General features: G+C 51.3%; 1 protein-coding gene across 1 annotated transcript in view; it reads right to left on the bottom strand.

Moving 5' to 3' along the window:
• Window positions 1–2,189: 2,189 nt before the first annotated feature.
• The window catches only part of JPH2 (junctophilin 2), a 61,640-nt gene continuing 48,460 nt past the window's right edge, over window positions 2,190–15,369 (bottom strand). Inside the window, exons 3-6 of the mRNA XM_068523939.1 lie at window positions 6,829–6,947; window positions 5,073–5,785; window positions 4,317–4,410; window positions 2,190–2,877 (exon numbers count right to left, since the gene is read on the bottom strand). Coding sequence (XP_068380040.1) covers window positions 4,330–4,410; window positions 5,073–5,785; window positions 6,829–6,947 — 913 coding nt within the window. The 3' untranslated portion in view covers window positions 2,190–2,877; window positions 4,317–4,329. The remainder of the gene's footprint in view (window positions 2,878–4,316; window positions 4,411–5,072; window positions 5,786–6,828; window positions 6,948–15,369) is intronic.

The following is a 15,369-nucleotide window of genomic DNA, read 5'->3' as shown; positions in this document are numbered from 1 at the left end:
GAAACTGACACCCAGAAAGAGGGGATGACTGGCATGCAGCAAGTCCGTGGTGACACTGGGCAGACAGCCAGGACTCCTGATCACCAAAGCACCCCGGGACCTGCCTGCACTCAAGCCAGTTGATGGGCGAGGGACCCTCCCCTCCAACCATCTCATGGGGGCTCCTGGCTTTGAGAGAACCTTAATACTTATCCACAGACAAGATAACTGCTTTCCTGCCCCTGACTTGCTGTGTGACCTTGGGCAAGTCTCTTCTCCTCTCTGAGCCTCTGTAGAGTATGAAGATGGTCTCTGGGTCCCACCTCTGACCGAGACATTCTGTGGCTCTCTGACGGGGGCCTGAATCATCTCCACCCCTTTGGGGCTTCTGGGGTCTCGATCAAAATGCAAAAGGCTTGTGGGAGGACTGATGACAGCACTTTAGTGCAAAAGCAGTAAGGATCCCGAAATGGAGAGTCTGCACTTCTCACTGCTCTCAACAGCTGGGCTTTACATAAGCTTCAACATTTAATGTTATCCTCACTACAACCCCAGGAGGTAGTATTATTATTTCCCCCATGTTATAGATGAGGAAACTGAGGCTCAGAGAAGCGAAATAAGTATGCTGAGCAGGACTAGAGCCCGGGGAGGCCAATCTCAAAAGGCAGGCTCTTTGGGGACTTCCCTGGTGGTCCAGTGGTTAAGACTCCACGTTCCCAATGCAGGGGGCATGGGTTCGATCCCTGGTTTGGGAACAAAGATCCCTCATGCCACACAGTGTGGCCAAAGATTTTAAAAAAAAAAAAAAAAAAAAAAAAAAAAGGCAGGCTCTTTCTTCTACTATATGCTGCTTAGGGTATCTTCTGGAAGTCTGCTTTAGAGAGCCAGGGCCTGCCCTAGAAGGTCTGTGGCCTTTGGGGCACCCCTCCAGAACTGAAGCCCTTCAGCCGCCCCTCAGGAGGAATTATGGGAACTATAAGAGAGAGACAGGGCCTGGACCAGCATGACCCAGGGTCCCCGGCCTCTCTTCTCCTTCAGCCAGTCCCTCGTCCTGAGCCCACAAGCAGACACTGCAGCCCAGCCAGAGCCTGTGAGCAGATGCAAGTTTATTATGGCACAGACGGCAGCTTCTTGAACCCTCACCCCAAACACCAGCCCCCAAACAAGGCCCCGGGAGGGAGCTCTGGCAGCCAAAGGCTTATCCCTGGCCCCGAGCCAGACCAAAAACCCTCGACAGTGACCTCAGAGCCGAGGCCTGGAGGCTGTCAGCCCTGAGCAGTGCCCCCAGCCGCCCCCCTCATTCCCCAGTTGTCCAGAGAAGCCCACACACAGAGGCAGAGCCCTTGGAGGATGGGAGAACCCACGGGCTCCTCTCCGCGGAAATGCAGTCCAAGGTTCCAACCGCGCCTTGAGACCCCATCGGTGCTTGAAACAGCAAGTGTGAAGCTGGAGGGAAGGTTCCCAAGTATTGAGGGAGGGAGGGAAAGCCGACCCCATCAGAAGCAAACTTCAGGTCAGAGAGCTGCCCTGGAGAGGCCAGACCACAACGCCCCAGCCCCCAGGGAGCAGAGAAACAAAGAAGAGCAGCTGCTGCCTCCAGCTCTGCTTAGATGCCATGGCCACACCCTTTCCCCCAGCTCAGCTTGCAGGGGCCTGGAAGACTTGCCCTCCATCCTCCCCAGGGCAAAGGCCACAGCCCTCAGCCTCCACCCACCTGCAGCAAACACCAAGGCCCAGAAAGATCAGCGTGGTACAAAACATCTGTTAACGGGCTACATGCAAATACCATCTTCTGCCAAGCAAGCCGAGGGGCTTATCATCACAGACTGTGCCCAGTGGGAGCCCCAGACTTGCTCCCCTCTCCCTGGGAAACGCTGGCTGACAAGCAGCCCGTCTTCACACCTGCCTGAGAGTCAGCCCCAGTGAAATCTGCCTGGGCTTCCATGCTCACGCTCCCCCGAGCCTGCGGTGGCCCCTGGGAGCGGAAGCGGACAAGTCAATTCACGGGGCATCCCCGGAGCTTTGCACCAGCCCCACGGCTCCTGCGGGGCGACCCCTTCTCCCCCTCAGCATCCTGGAAGCCCCACATGCAATGCCAGCCCCAGGCTCAGGTGCACTCAGAGACAGGGCCATCCCCACCACCCCTTAGCCCTTCTCCCCACCCCCACCCCCTGGCCACCTGGTCAGTGGCTTCCCAGCCAAAGGCCCCAATTGCTCACGTCTCTCCCTCTTCTACTGGTCCAGAGGGAAGCTAACTGGACCAGTGGGAGGAGACAGAAGCACTGTATCCTGGGATATTCAAATGGAACATGTCCATTTCCTCTACTGTCATCCAGAACATCTGTAAGCAAGGGACAGAGTGTGGGCGGGGTCCGGACTGCGAAGGGAAGGGCCGCTGGGCTGTCAGAGCGTCTCCCTCACTGGCCCACCGCAAGGATCTCGTCACTCCCTCCACTTGCCCGGGAGGCTTCAGCCCAGCAGCCAGAGGATAAAAGAAAGCAAGGGAGGGTAGAAAGAAGGGGACTGGGATATAACATCCTGGTTTGGTGACTTCTCCCAAAACACAGAGAAGCCCAGGGAGGGGGTGACCTAGGGGCAAGGCGAGGGAGTGGATGAGGATGGGGGACGGAGCAGATCAGGGTGTTCAAGACCAGGGCTCTGCCTTCAGGGCTTTCCCTGCCGCTGGACAGAGAGCTCCCGGAGGGTGCCCAGCCCTTTCTCTTCCTCTGGGCACCACCTGCGTCGGGCATGGGCGCCACGGGAAACCTCCTTAAATGTTTGTGGTGTGGATGCGAGCTGGACCCCCGGCATCCAGGTCCAGAGTCCAGTCCTCCTCGGCTGCCCTGCCTGGCACTGCAAAAAGATGGGTCCACGCGTCCTCAGCAGGAACTCCTGGCTCTGCAAAGAGACAGCAAGAGGGTCAGGCAAGGGAAGGAGGGAGCAGGGAGAAAGGCAGGTAGGGCTGAGGCTGAGCCAAGCTCCAGGCAGGGTTCAAGCCTCAGGCCTGATGCTCTCTGGGGCAAGATCTCCATCACCACCACCAGCCCCGTCTCCCCAAGCCCCCAGGGCAGCCTTGCCCCTTGGCTCTGACTCAGTGGGACCACATACAAGTCCCGGAGGCCTCCCCTGGCCCTTGCAAGGCCCCCGCTGGATGCCGCCTCTGCCTATTTGCTGCCTCTGCCTGTTCCCTTTGCCTGGTACACTCTTCCCTTTCTTCCTCCTCCCCCACTGCCATCTGGCTCACCCCTCTCCATCCTTCAGGTCAGGAAGCTGGCAGTCCCCGCCACAATCATTCCCAGATTCCCTACGAAACATGGACCCTGCCTAGCTCAGCATCCACCCACACGGCAGCACCTACCAGGCTAATATTGTCATTGGCTATTTACCCGGTGACAGGACAAGAATTCCTTCTCCTTTTCCTCTGGGACTGAGTAGGAACCTCCAGCCCACACTAAGCCAGGATCAAGGGAGGGGGCCTCTGGTGGAGCGGGGGAGGGCAAGAGGCAGAAACTCTGTTGGCATCACCAAGCGCAGGATGTACAGTGTAAAAGCTGGTCCCGGCAGGAGAAAGATTTTATTTGCCTTGTAGATATTTCACCCTGAGACCAACGAGGGCCTTTTTCCTTCACCCCAGCCCAGCCCACTTCCTTTTCCCCGGACCTGACCCAGCCCCTGAGCTCCATCACAGGGAGAAAACCAATTGGTGGAACCAACTGACTGACAGCAGGGTCTCAGGAAGAGAGGACTGAGGGCGGGGGCGGGGGGTGGGCGGGTAGAGGGTGGGAGCAAGAGAGAATTGGAGGACAGAGAGAAGAGGACCCGGCCATCCCAGGTGGCCTCAGTCTAGACCTGCGGGGGTCTGGGGGGATGGAGTCAAGAATGGTTTTGCTTGACATTTGAACTGCAAGACTTTTACATAATGAGCCGTAAGTTAAAGGTTTACTCTCATGTTCACCCCCTTTCTTAGGGCAGGAGTGAGTCCCCGCCGAATCCTTAGATCCCAGCAGAGCAGGTGCTCAGTAAACTGTGGTTAAATGAACGATGAGTTAGTGAATGAATGAATGAATGAATGACGCCCCCAGTGCTCACCTGACAGAGATCCGGTGCTCTGCGAATGTTGAGCCAATGAGGGGGGTGTACGTGTGTGTGTGTGTCTGTGTGAGTGTGTGTGTATGTGTGTACTGTGTACTAGGGAGAGATGATCTCTCAAATCCACACTCTAGGTCCCTGCCTCTGCTGGGGGATGGGCCTCAATTAACCACAGGACGGTCGCTCGGTAGGCAGCTGGCCCTCGCTCTCCTTCCCCAGGGGCTCCCATCCCCTCCTCCCAGCCGCACCTGGTGGATGAGGTCAGGTCAGGAGGTGAACGAAGAGGATGGCCAGGCCGATGTTAAGCAGGATCACCATGCAGATGAGGACGGTGTTGGGGACCTGGGAACAGTGGAGAGAGGCTGCCTGAGTCCCCGGGAGAGCACACCCCCATGCTCTTGCTCACTGCTGTGCCCAGCACCGGGACAGACCATCAGCGCTGGAAGGATTCTTGGAAATAATTAACCAATACTGCTCAGGGTCCTGAGAGGGGCAAGAACGTATCCCAGAGCACACAGTGGGCAGAGCTGGGCCTGGAACCCAAGAACACGGCCTTCCCCGCTGCTAATTCCTCTGGGGCCACATCTGTCAGTCCCTCAGAGCCCAGCTTCAGTCTTTGGCGCTGCAGTTCCTAGCTCCCAACCTCCTATAACAAGCCCGGCGGTCCAGGACCCAAGCCCCCCACTGCGCCCCTCCCTGCTACACCTTGCAGCTGAGGCTGCGAGCCTGATGGACAGGTGCACCCCACCCCAGCCGCTTAGGACTCCCAGCCACCTCCTTCTCCAAAGAACTGCCCAGACAGCGGGCACAAAGACCAGCACCCTGCCCCAAGGTGGGGGGAACTGTGTCGTGTAACCGTGAATCAGGCTGCACTTAACTAAGGCCACATCCCGCCTGCCCTGCCCTGCACCATCACCCTCGCCCCCCACCCCGCCATCTGCCCCCGAATCCCACCCCCAGCTCCCCCACCCCTGGGGAACCCGACTTCCCACCGACAGCCTCACCTCCTCCACCTCCACCTCCGCCTCCGCCGCCGTCGCCGCCTCCTTCCGAGCCTTCTTCTTGGCCCCGGCCTTGGTCAGCCGGGCCTCCGTCTTGCGGGCCTTGGCCTTGGGCTCGGCCTTGGGGACGATGGGCTTGGGTTCCAGCTTGGCGGGGCTCTCGGGCGCGGAGCCTCGTGGCGGGGCCGCCGTGCCGGGGGCGGCCGGGGACGCGGGCGCCGAGTCGGCCGCGGGGACCCCGGGCTCGGGCTCGTCCTCGAAGGGCGGCGGCGCGGGCGGCGCGGTGCGCACGGCGTAGCTGTGGTAGCCCTGGTAGAGCGCCACCTCGGGCTCCTGCGACAGCGCGGGCGGCGCCTGCAGCGCCTCGATGGCCATGCGCTCGCTGGCGGGACGCGCGGGGCTGCGGCGGCCCGCGGCCTCGGACGGCGTGACCGGCCGGCTGCCCTCGCCGCCGGGCTCGCCGTTCCAGGCGCCCGAGCTCAGCAGGCCGTCCTTGGACGCCGCAGCCGGCCGGGGCCGCTTGGGCTGAGGCGGCGTCCCGGCCGGCGACGGGGGGCCACCCTCGGGCGCAGGGGTCTCGCGCTCGTGCAGCTCCGGGCTCTCGCGGGGCCGCTCCGAGAGGCCTGCGGCGCCAGGGCCCCGGTGGGGGGAATCCAGCAGGCTCTCCGAGTTCTCCAGGATCTCCTGGAGCAGCCGGCGCTTCTGATACTCCGGACCTGCCGGGGACCACACGGGGAGACTGCATTCGAACCCCGGTCCCAGCACTGGATGACCCAGGGCAAGCCGCTCTGAGTCTCATTTATGTACTCAGCCAGCCCTAACTTACGGCCACCAAGTGCCAAGCACTGTTTTAAGCAATTCCCCAATACTAACTCATTTAATCATTTTAATAACCCTATGAGGTGGAGGCTATTATTTAGCCTCCATTGTACAGATGAAGAAAAGGAGGCTCAGGAGAGGTAAAAATCACTTGCTCAGAGTCACCCAGCTGACCAAGGGCAGAGCCAGGACTGGCGCTCAGGCTAGTCTGGCTCCAGAGTTTATACTCTTTATGGTCACACTGGTCTCTCCATTCTCTTACCTGAAAAAAGGGCCCAATCATACCTATTTCATAAATACTAACGGAAGGATTAATCGGGTGAAAAAAAAAATGCCTGTAATATGCTGAGCTCAGTGCCTGGCACGTGGTGACAGCTGTTGCTATGACCATCCAAGGAGGAGGCAGCCAGCCAGGGTCGCTCTTCCTTGGACCAGCAGGGGGCGCACTGTGATGGGAAGCGACTTAACCTCCCAGGCACAGATCTGCGCTCTGCGGTCTTCCATCTAGTCTCCCTTTGGTCTTCCGGACGCAGCCAGAATGCTTAGAAAATACAAATCTCATCGTGCCACTCACCTTAAAACCCTCAGTGCAGGCAGCACCGATCCCCCACCCTGATGGGCTCCCACCGCTCTATCCAAATGCAAAGTCTGTATCAGAGCCAGGGGGTCCTCCTTACTCTGCAGCCCCATTTCCCAGAGAGAAGAGACGGGCTGGAGTGGGGGCAGCCTCTGATACCCCGCCACAATCTCAGCATGAGTCCCCTTGTGTCATGCTTGCACGCATCCCATGCTTGCACCACGCTCCACAGATTCTGGAACTCAAAGGCATGCGTGGACCCACTTGAGCATCTCAGCTTTCCAGCAAGCAAAGAAAAAGTGTCCACCCCCCCAGGACCTACCCCTACCCCGTCCTGCCCCTCCCCTCCCTGGTTGGCCCTACCTGGCTGGTAGAAGTCTGGAGCCAGTTCCCTGGCCAAAGTGCGGGCAATGTTGGACTCTTGGTTGGCAGCCAGGGCAGCCTGTTCTGCTGCCTCAGCTTTGGCCTTGGCGTGACTTGTCCTAAGGAGACAACATGGTGGAGACTCAGGATCTCTCCAGAGAACTAGCCCTCTGCCCTTCCTCCCCAACCCACAAAGAGACACCCTGGACAGAATTTTCATTCACTCCAGCTGTCAATGAATATTTATTGAGCCCTGTGGTCCAGACTGCTGTGCATTCCCCAGACCATTGCCTCTTCATTCTGGGCACACAGATGGACTACATTTCCCAGCCTCCCCTGCAGTTAGGTGTGGTCAGGTGACCGTCCAAAGCATTGTGGGAAGACAGGATTATGCCATTTCCAGACCTGGCCCACAGAAACCTCCCCTATAATCCTCTTTGTCCTCTCTTTTCCCCCTGTTGCTGGTAAAATGCAGAGGCCAAGGCCCAGAACAGGGAACTTAACCTCATTTGTGTCACAGATCTTCCTGGCATCTGGTGACACCGCTGGAACCCTTCTTGGAATGTTTTAAAATGCACAAATTACACAGGATTACAAAGGGATGCAATTATATTGACACAGTGTTACCAAAATATTTAAAGGGACAAATTTGTAATATAATAATGTATATTCTTCTTTATTAGCACTTTAAACAAAATATCTAGGGGGTCTTTTAACTACCATAATTTAAAAGTATAGATTAACATAAAGGATATTTCAAGGATACGTGCAACAAGAGTAATGTGACATGAAAATGTGTGTGATTTCTATTAGTGACAAAGTCAGAGATACTGCTAATACTACTGTTGATTTATTGCCAACTTCCATAATTGAAGAAAATACTAAATTTCGGTTAGAGGTTAGTAAAAATAAAGATGTGGTTTTCCCTGCCCAGATCCCCTCGCTGGGCAAATGCACCCAGCCCTAGCTTCTGAATTGACCACTAATGGGCTCACTGCTCTCCCAGAGAATTGCAACCAGTAGAAGCCACCTTGTCCCCGAGGTCAACGACCCCTCCCCAACCCAGGGAGCCCATAACCAGTGACTAATGACACCAGCCAGCCCCTTCTTGCCCCAAGAGGAACCAACTCTGAGGTACAAGTCAGGCTCCAGAGCCCCCGTGGGATCAGGCTGAAGCTGGACTCCAGGTAAGACCACATCCCTGCTTGGCTACTTCCCTGTCCGATTCTGTGTCTCTCACTCCCCCTCTCTCCCGAGAGCACTTGCTCCATAAATCGTCTGCACAAGGATCCTCATCTCAGACTCAGCTTCTAGGGAATCTAACCTAAGGCAGCATCCAGGTTCACGGACTCCCTGATTTCTCTCCACACTACCGCCTGTGGACCCCAGGTTCAGAAACACAGTGGAAGGAATTTGGGTCCACAAATGATTATTGCATAGAGCAAAGTCCCCCCCAGCCCCGCAAAGTCCCATATTAAATGTGGAACATTTAAGCATTAAATTTAAACATTAAATTCAGCAAGCCTTAAACGTCTACTGCGTTAAGCACCTGAAATTTGGGGGATGTTTGTTTCAGTTTATTTAATCTAGCCTAACTAGGAGAAGTACCTGCTAAAATATTAACAGCCCAATTTACCAGTGGGCATTGTTTTAAAGGAATTATGAAGATTATCTCATGTAATCATCATGATGCCTTAGGAAGCTGGTGCTGTTATTATTTTCCCTGTTGTACGGAAAAGGAAACTGAGACACGGGCAAGGTAGGTAACTTGCCCAAGGTCACAAAGTCTTTAAGTGCAGGAACTGAGATTTTCAGGCAAGATCATCAGGCAAGATGATTCCAGAGCCTGTGCTGCTCTGAAGCACGTGCCACACTTGGCCAGGAGCTGGGATTCCTGTGGACAAGACAAGCCCCTCTCAAGTGAGGGAGATGGGCTGGAAGCAAACAACCAAAATTATTTAATACAATGTAATTAAATAAAAAGTGCAATTGTGAGAAGTGCCATAAAGGAAGAGTACAGAATGCAATGAAAATGTACAACAGGAAGACTTGATATAGATCGGCAGTGGAGGTGGGGGATTAGGCAAGGTTTCCTGGAGGATGTGACATTTAAGTTGAGAGCTGAAACTGACACACCAGTTGGCCCATCAGACGTGAGGTGGGGACAGTGAGCCAGGTAGAGGGAAGAGCACGTGCAAAGGCCCTGAGAGGGAGTAAGAGCTTCGTGCCTTTGGGGAACTGAAAGGTCAAATCGGTGTCCCCATGGGCAGATGAGTCAGTTCCTCGGGGAGCTGATTTGCGTGTGTCTTTAGCATGGAATTGGGCCCACGATAAGGGAGATAAATTTTACTAAGCTCCCTCCAAACGCCAAGCCCTTTGCCTACATTATCCCTTTCAATCCTCAAAACTGCCTGGGAGGTAGTTTTTACTGTCTCTATTTCACAGGTGGGGAAACTGAGTCTCAGAGAGGTACCTTGCTCAAGGATGCAAAGTAACAGTTGACACTTACAAAGCATTTACTACATATCAAGGGCTTTATAGAAATTAACCCATTTAATTTCCCCAATCACTATGTGGTAGATGTTATCACCATCATCCCTCTTTACAGAGGAGAAATCCGGGGCATAAGAAGGCTTCAAGGATCCCACCAAACCTACCCAGCCAGCAAGTGACAGCAAGTTTTCAAACCAAGGCTTTCTGGGATCTAGAGTCTGTGCCCTTAACCACCGGTGTATCTCCACTCCATAATGAGTAGTGGAGTTCAAACCCAGAATTGTCTGATTTCTAAACCCTTGCCCTCTCCACTGCCCCAATAATGTTTACTGAAGAAAAGAATATTTTACTGAATGAAAGGATACATAAATGAATGCATGCATGCACACGTACACGTATGTATGCGTAAGCGGGCAGCATAGGAAATAGTTAAGAGCATGGTTTTGGAATCAGCAGTCCTGGATTCCAATTTTGGCTCTGCCAAGGCTGGGGCTAGGGTGCAAGTGAGGCATTCACCTCAGGCTCAAAATTTAGGGATGCCAAAAAACTCAGTAATCCAGATAAATAATACTCGAACGCCATATTTTTAAAAGTCCAAACTAATGCAAAAATAATCCTTGATGAGCAAGCTATGAACAAAATTTAAATAAAGGCCAAATCAGACCCTGCATTTGTATGACTCTCCTCACTCGCCTCCCCCTAGTCCCGACCCCACTGGGACTCTAGGACCTTGGGTGAGTGGCTTTGCCTCTCTATGCCTCAGTTTCTACATCTGTAGGATAATAATTCTGCCCTTTTGGAGTTGCTGTGAAAACTACTGAGAGGCAACACATGAAAGTGTTTAGCCCGGGATGGGGCTGAGTGATGATGATGATGGTGATGGTGGTGGTGATGGTGGTGGTGGAGAAGGAGGAGGAGGAGAAAAAGAAGGAGAAGGAGGAAGATGACATTTGTGACATCAAAATCAAGTGTGGAACCAACAAGGAACCTACTGTATAGCACAGGGAACTATACTCAGTATTTTGTAATAACCTATAAGGGAAAAGAATCTGAGAAAGAATATATACATATAATATATATATACATACCTAGATATACGAATATATATACACATACATATATATATACGTATAACTGAATCGCTGTGCTGTACACCTGAAACTTACATGATATTGTAAATCAACTATACTTTAATTAAAAAATTAAAAAATAAAAACCGAATGTGGTACATGCATATCCCCAGACTCATATTTGCCTGTACATGGGTATGTGTGATTCAAAGATCTAAAGTTTCAGAGACACTTCCCTGGAAACCTGAAACCCCAGGTTGGGGGAGGAGGGAAAGGGCTGGGCAAACCCTCAAACTGAGAAAATGTCCTTTTTTGGTAATGTAAGCTGGATGAGGCTTGTTTCCCGGTGCCCTGGGAAGCTGTGTTGCAGGACTCCTCAGGCCAGAATGGCAGCCTTCACACTGAGCCCTGGAAGATTCTGGGGGATCAACGGTGGACCCTCCAGGGCAGCCAGAACAGGGGTCAGAGGGCAGTGGCCACAGAGCCCAAGGCAATAAGGGCTGCTGGGTTTAAAGGAAGCACGCTCCTCTGCCCACATCCATCAATCTGACCGACTGAATACCTTATCAGCGCCCCCCCCCCAAAATGCCTCTGATTTCAGGAATAGCTCCCTAGCTCCCCAGCCTTCAAGTCAGGAATCCCAGCGTCTCCCACACCCTCCTTCCTCACCTTTCAATATTCACAGACAACAACCACCAACTCCTGTCTCTCCTGCTCCCCCTATAGCTCTTGAATCTGCCCATTCTCCTTCCTTCCATCACTCCTCCTGCAAGGTCCCCCACCCCCATCTGTAGCCTCCCAGCCTCCAGGCTCGCTTCCTACAACCAATTACATGCAGCTTGCTTAACCCATACATCCCGTGGCCTCACCTCTTGCTGAAAATCTTTGCAAGGCTTCCTATTGTGCTGAAAATAAAGTCCAAACTACTTATCGTGGCCTTCAAGGCTCTCCAGATTCTCGGCCCGAGGCAGCCTTGATGGGGTGTATCTGGCAGCTCACCAGGTCAGGCTGAACTGCTGTGGTCCAAAGGCTATCTTCTGGTCCAGTGGCACTCACAGTGTGGTCCATGCACCACCCCCCAGCCCCTCATCATCCAGGCACTTGTTGAAAATGCAGATTTGGGGGCTCCACCCCAGATCTGTTGAATCAGAATTTCTTAGGAGGAGCCCAGGAATCTGTATTTTATAAACCTCCAGCTGCTTCCACTGCTCAGTAAAGTTTGGGAAGCATGCACTAGTCAGACAGAGAGAAAATCCAGCTTTCTCTTGGGCAGTTCCCAGCCTGCTCAACCCCCCAGGAGCCTTGAGTGGCTCTCTTCAAGCACCAGGATCCCTCCCTGAGTCCAGGTCCTGCTAGGGAAGCGCAGGAACCATTTCTTTTCCTATGACCACTTTGATGTTTCTTGGGGAGGGTCTCCTAGGATGGCTCTGCCCCTAATGGGGAAAAGGGAGGGAGCAGTAACTGGGGCAGGGGGTGGGGCAGGGATCAGTCACCCTTCTTGATTTCAACAGATTTTCTTTCGTCAGCAGGCTTAAAAATAGGGCTGGTGGTGGTTCAGGGCTGGGGCAGGGCAATAACCCAGGGGAAGCACTTCTGAGAGTATCCAGCCCCACCCCTGACTCCTTTGCCCACCCCAGACCCCTAACCGCCCCATTAGATCTGGCCTTGTTGCCCAGGCTCCCACCAGGCCACCGATGGCTTCATTGGGCCAAAGGGAGACACCCACAGGATGTACCCCTGACTCCTTTGCTCTGGCTGTTCTCCCCTCTGGAATGTTTTCTCAATCCTTCTACCTCCCAGCCTTAAAGGGCCAGCTCAAGACCCACTTCAACATCCAGATTCATTCATTTAATACAACTTTATGGAGTGCCTACTATGTGCTAGGTACTATTCTGGGCACTGTGACTAAAAAAGCAAACCAAGTATCCAAAAATCCCTTCTAGAGCTCACATTCTATTGCAGGGGGCAGCAAATTAGGGCAACAGGCCAAAGTTAGCCTGCTGCCTGTTTCTGTACCACCTGTGAGCTAATAATGCTTTTTATATTTTTAAAGGTGTGGAAAAAAACCCAAAAGAGTAATTTTATGATGTGAAAATTATATGGAATTTAGATTTGTGTCCATATAAAGTTTTATTGAAACAGAGCCACACCCATTCGTTTACTATTACCTAGGGTTAAGTAGTTGCCACCGAAGTCCATGTCCTGCAAGGCCAAAAATATTTACCGTCTGGTGCTTTACAGGAAAAGTTTGCCCACCTCTGTTCTAATGCATCCACTCAACAACGGTCTCTTCTACTACTCTTATTAATAATATTGATCTGTTATTGGTTGAGCACTTTGTGCCCAGCTCTGTGCTATGGCCACAATTACACATATGACTTCAGTGAGGTGAAGTCACTTTCTCAAGGTCACACAGCTAGAAAGTGCATCTGCCCAAGCTCTTCCCCATTACACTGAGCCGCGGCCTTCCTGGCACTAACTAACTGGGCCAGGTCTTCCACGTGCTGGGACCAGGGATGGGGAAAAATCAGACCCAGCAGCCGCCTGAGGAGCTCACAACCTAATGCAGCCCTGCCAGGTCAACTATGCAACATCTCTGAAAATCAGTGGATGGACAGAGGCACAGAGCAAAGCCTTAAACTACATGGGGGTGTGGCTAAGAGGGGGCAGCTCTGGCTAGGTTGTCTGGGGTCAGGTCTTGGCTCTGCTCCTTATACCCTCGGGCAAGTCTGAGCCCCCTGAGCCCCAGTCTCCTCATCTGTAAAATGGGGATAATAACAGCACCTGCCTCAGAGAAACAGTATAAGGAGTAAATGAATAAACAGTCATATGGCCCTTAGAACAGTAGCCAGAACACAGGAAGTGCTATCTAGGTGCTTGTTAATAAAATATGTAAGAAGCACAGTTGTTTTTAGACGACTGAAACAAAAAACCTGAATGTACTTTATGTCACTGATTTGTTCACTTATAAAGTTTTCAGAAATCCATCAGAACAAGGAGCCCATGGTAGGTTTGGAGGACAGAGGCAGATAATCAGAGCCCCCAACTCAGGCCTCTGCCAGCCTCTCTGAAGCTGCAGAGGTGGTTGATAAGGGCAGTGCAGCCAAGTCTTCCTGAGGGGATGCTTCAGATGCCACCGCCCTGTCTTCTCCCAAAATAGCCCCTCGCCCCTAGCTCTGGCTGGCTGTGGCCATTTCCCCCCAGAACAATCATGGTCAGAGTAAACTCGAGGAGGAACCACAGCTGGAGTGTCCAGCCACCTGCCCAGATAGCTCCCTGGGAGGAAGTTCCCCTGCCCTCCAACAAGGATGTAGACAAGGGTCCAGTCTTGCCTGGACTGCATTCATTTGGCAAACGTGTGCTAAGCCCTGCTGGGAAAGTCTTCACCAGAGGGATTAAGGGTACAAGTTCACATCCATCATATTCTGGGTACCTGACCTTTGCTCTCTGGCCTCAGTTTCCTCAACTGTGAAATGGGTTAATAATATTTAACTCACAAAATTACTGGGAGCCTGAAATAAGATTGCACAAAAGTGCTTAGCATAAACTGAGCACTTAACAAATATTAGCTATCATTATTGTTACAGTTTTTGTTATTATTATAATGATGTTTACCAGCAATTCCCTTCCAAAATGCTAAAGACTGCCAAAAAATTGGGATTTAAATATGCATTTGTAGAAGGATATGTCATGTAAACATTGTTTCAAGGTTCACCCATGTTGCAGCATAAATAGTACTTCATTCCTTTCTATTGCCAAATAATGGTCCACTGTGTGGATAAACCATATTTAGTTTATCTGTTCATCAGTTGATGGACATTTGGGTTGTTTCCACCTTTTGGTTACTATGAGTAATGCTGCTATGGATATTTGTAGAAGTTTTTGGGTGGATGTATGTTTGCATTTCTCTTGGGTATACACCTAGGAGTGGAATTGCTGGGTCATGTGATAACTCTTTTTAACCTTTTGAGGAACTGCCAGACTGGTTCTGAATTGAGTGTAACATTTTACCTTCTTCCAATAACATATGAGGGTTCCAATTTTTCCACCTCCTTGTCAACACTTACTATTATCCATTTTTAAATTTTAGTCACACTAGTGGTTTGTGAGGTGCATTTCATCGTGGTTTTGATTTGCATTTCCCTGACGGCTAATGATGTTGAGTGTGTTTTTATGTGCTTAATGACCATTTATGAATCTTCTTAGGAGAAATGTTTATTTAGATTCTTTGCCTGTTTTCAAATTTTTTGTCTTATTATTGAGTTGTAAAAGTTCTTTATATATTCTAGATACAAGTCCCTTATCAAATATATGATTTGAAAATATTTTTCCCATTCTGTTGTCTTTTCACTTTCTTGATGGTGTCCTTTGAAGCACAGAAGTGTTTAAGTTTAATGATGTCCAATTTATCTATTTTTCTTTTGTTGACTGTGCTTTTGGTGTCATATCTAAGAAAGCTTTGCCTAGCTCAATGTCCAAAGATTTACTACTATATTTTATCCCCAGGGTTTTATAGTTTACTTCTTACACTTAGATCTAGAAACATTACTTCTAATAAGAAAAAATGGGAAATAAACTAAGGGTTCATACCGCCCTAGGAGATAGGCACCACAACCATTTTACAGATGAAGAAACTGAGGCACAGAGAGGTTAAGTCACTTGCCCATTATTATTATAATGAACATTAAGCCAGACATGGCCCCTGCTCTGGAAGGATGTAGAGTCTGGTCAGAGATAAGACAAGGTGAAAAGTTTTGAGAACAAACAGAAGGCTACAGGGCAGGAGAAAGCCCATGTGCTGGGTTACATGTTCATAATTTCTATTTTGTTATTTTTATATTATAAATATATAAAATACGTAGTAAAAATAATATGGTTTCATCATCAAAAAAATTGGAAAATAAGCAGATTTGTTTGAAAAAAGAAAAATTGCTGTTAATATTTTGGTATTTTGAGGTGGTTAAGAACACTGTTTTTT

This window comes from Eschrichtius robustus, chromosome 16, assembly GCF_028021215.1.
Source record: "Eschrichtius robustus isolate mEscRob2 chromosome 16, mEscRob2.pri, whole genome shotgun sequence".
In the NCBI taxonomy this organism is placed as follows: Eukaryota; Metazoa; Chordata; class Mammalia; order Artiodactyla; family Eschrichtiidae; genus Eschrichtius; species Eschrichtius robustus.
This window is presented reverse-complemented; position numbering and strand designations above follow the sequence as displayed.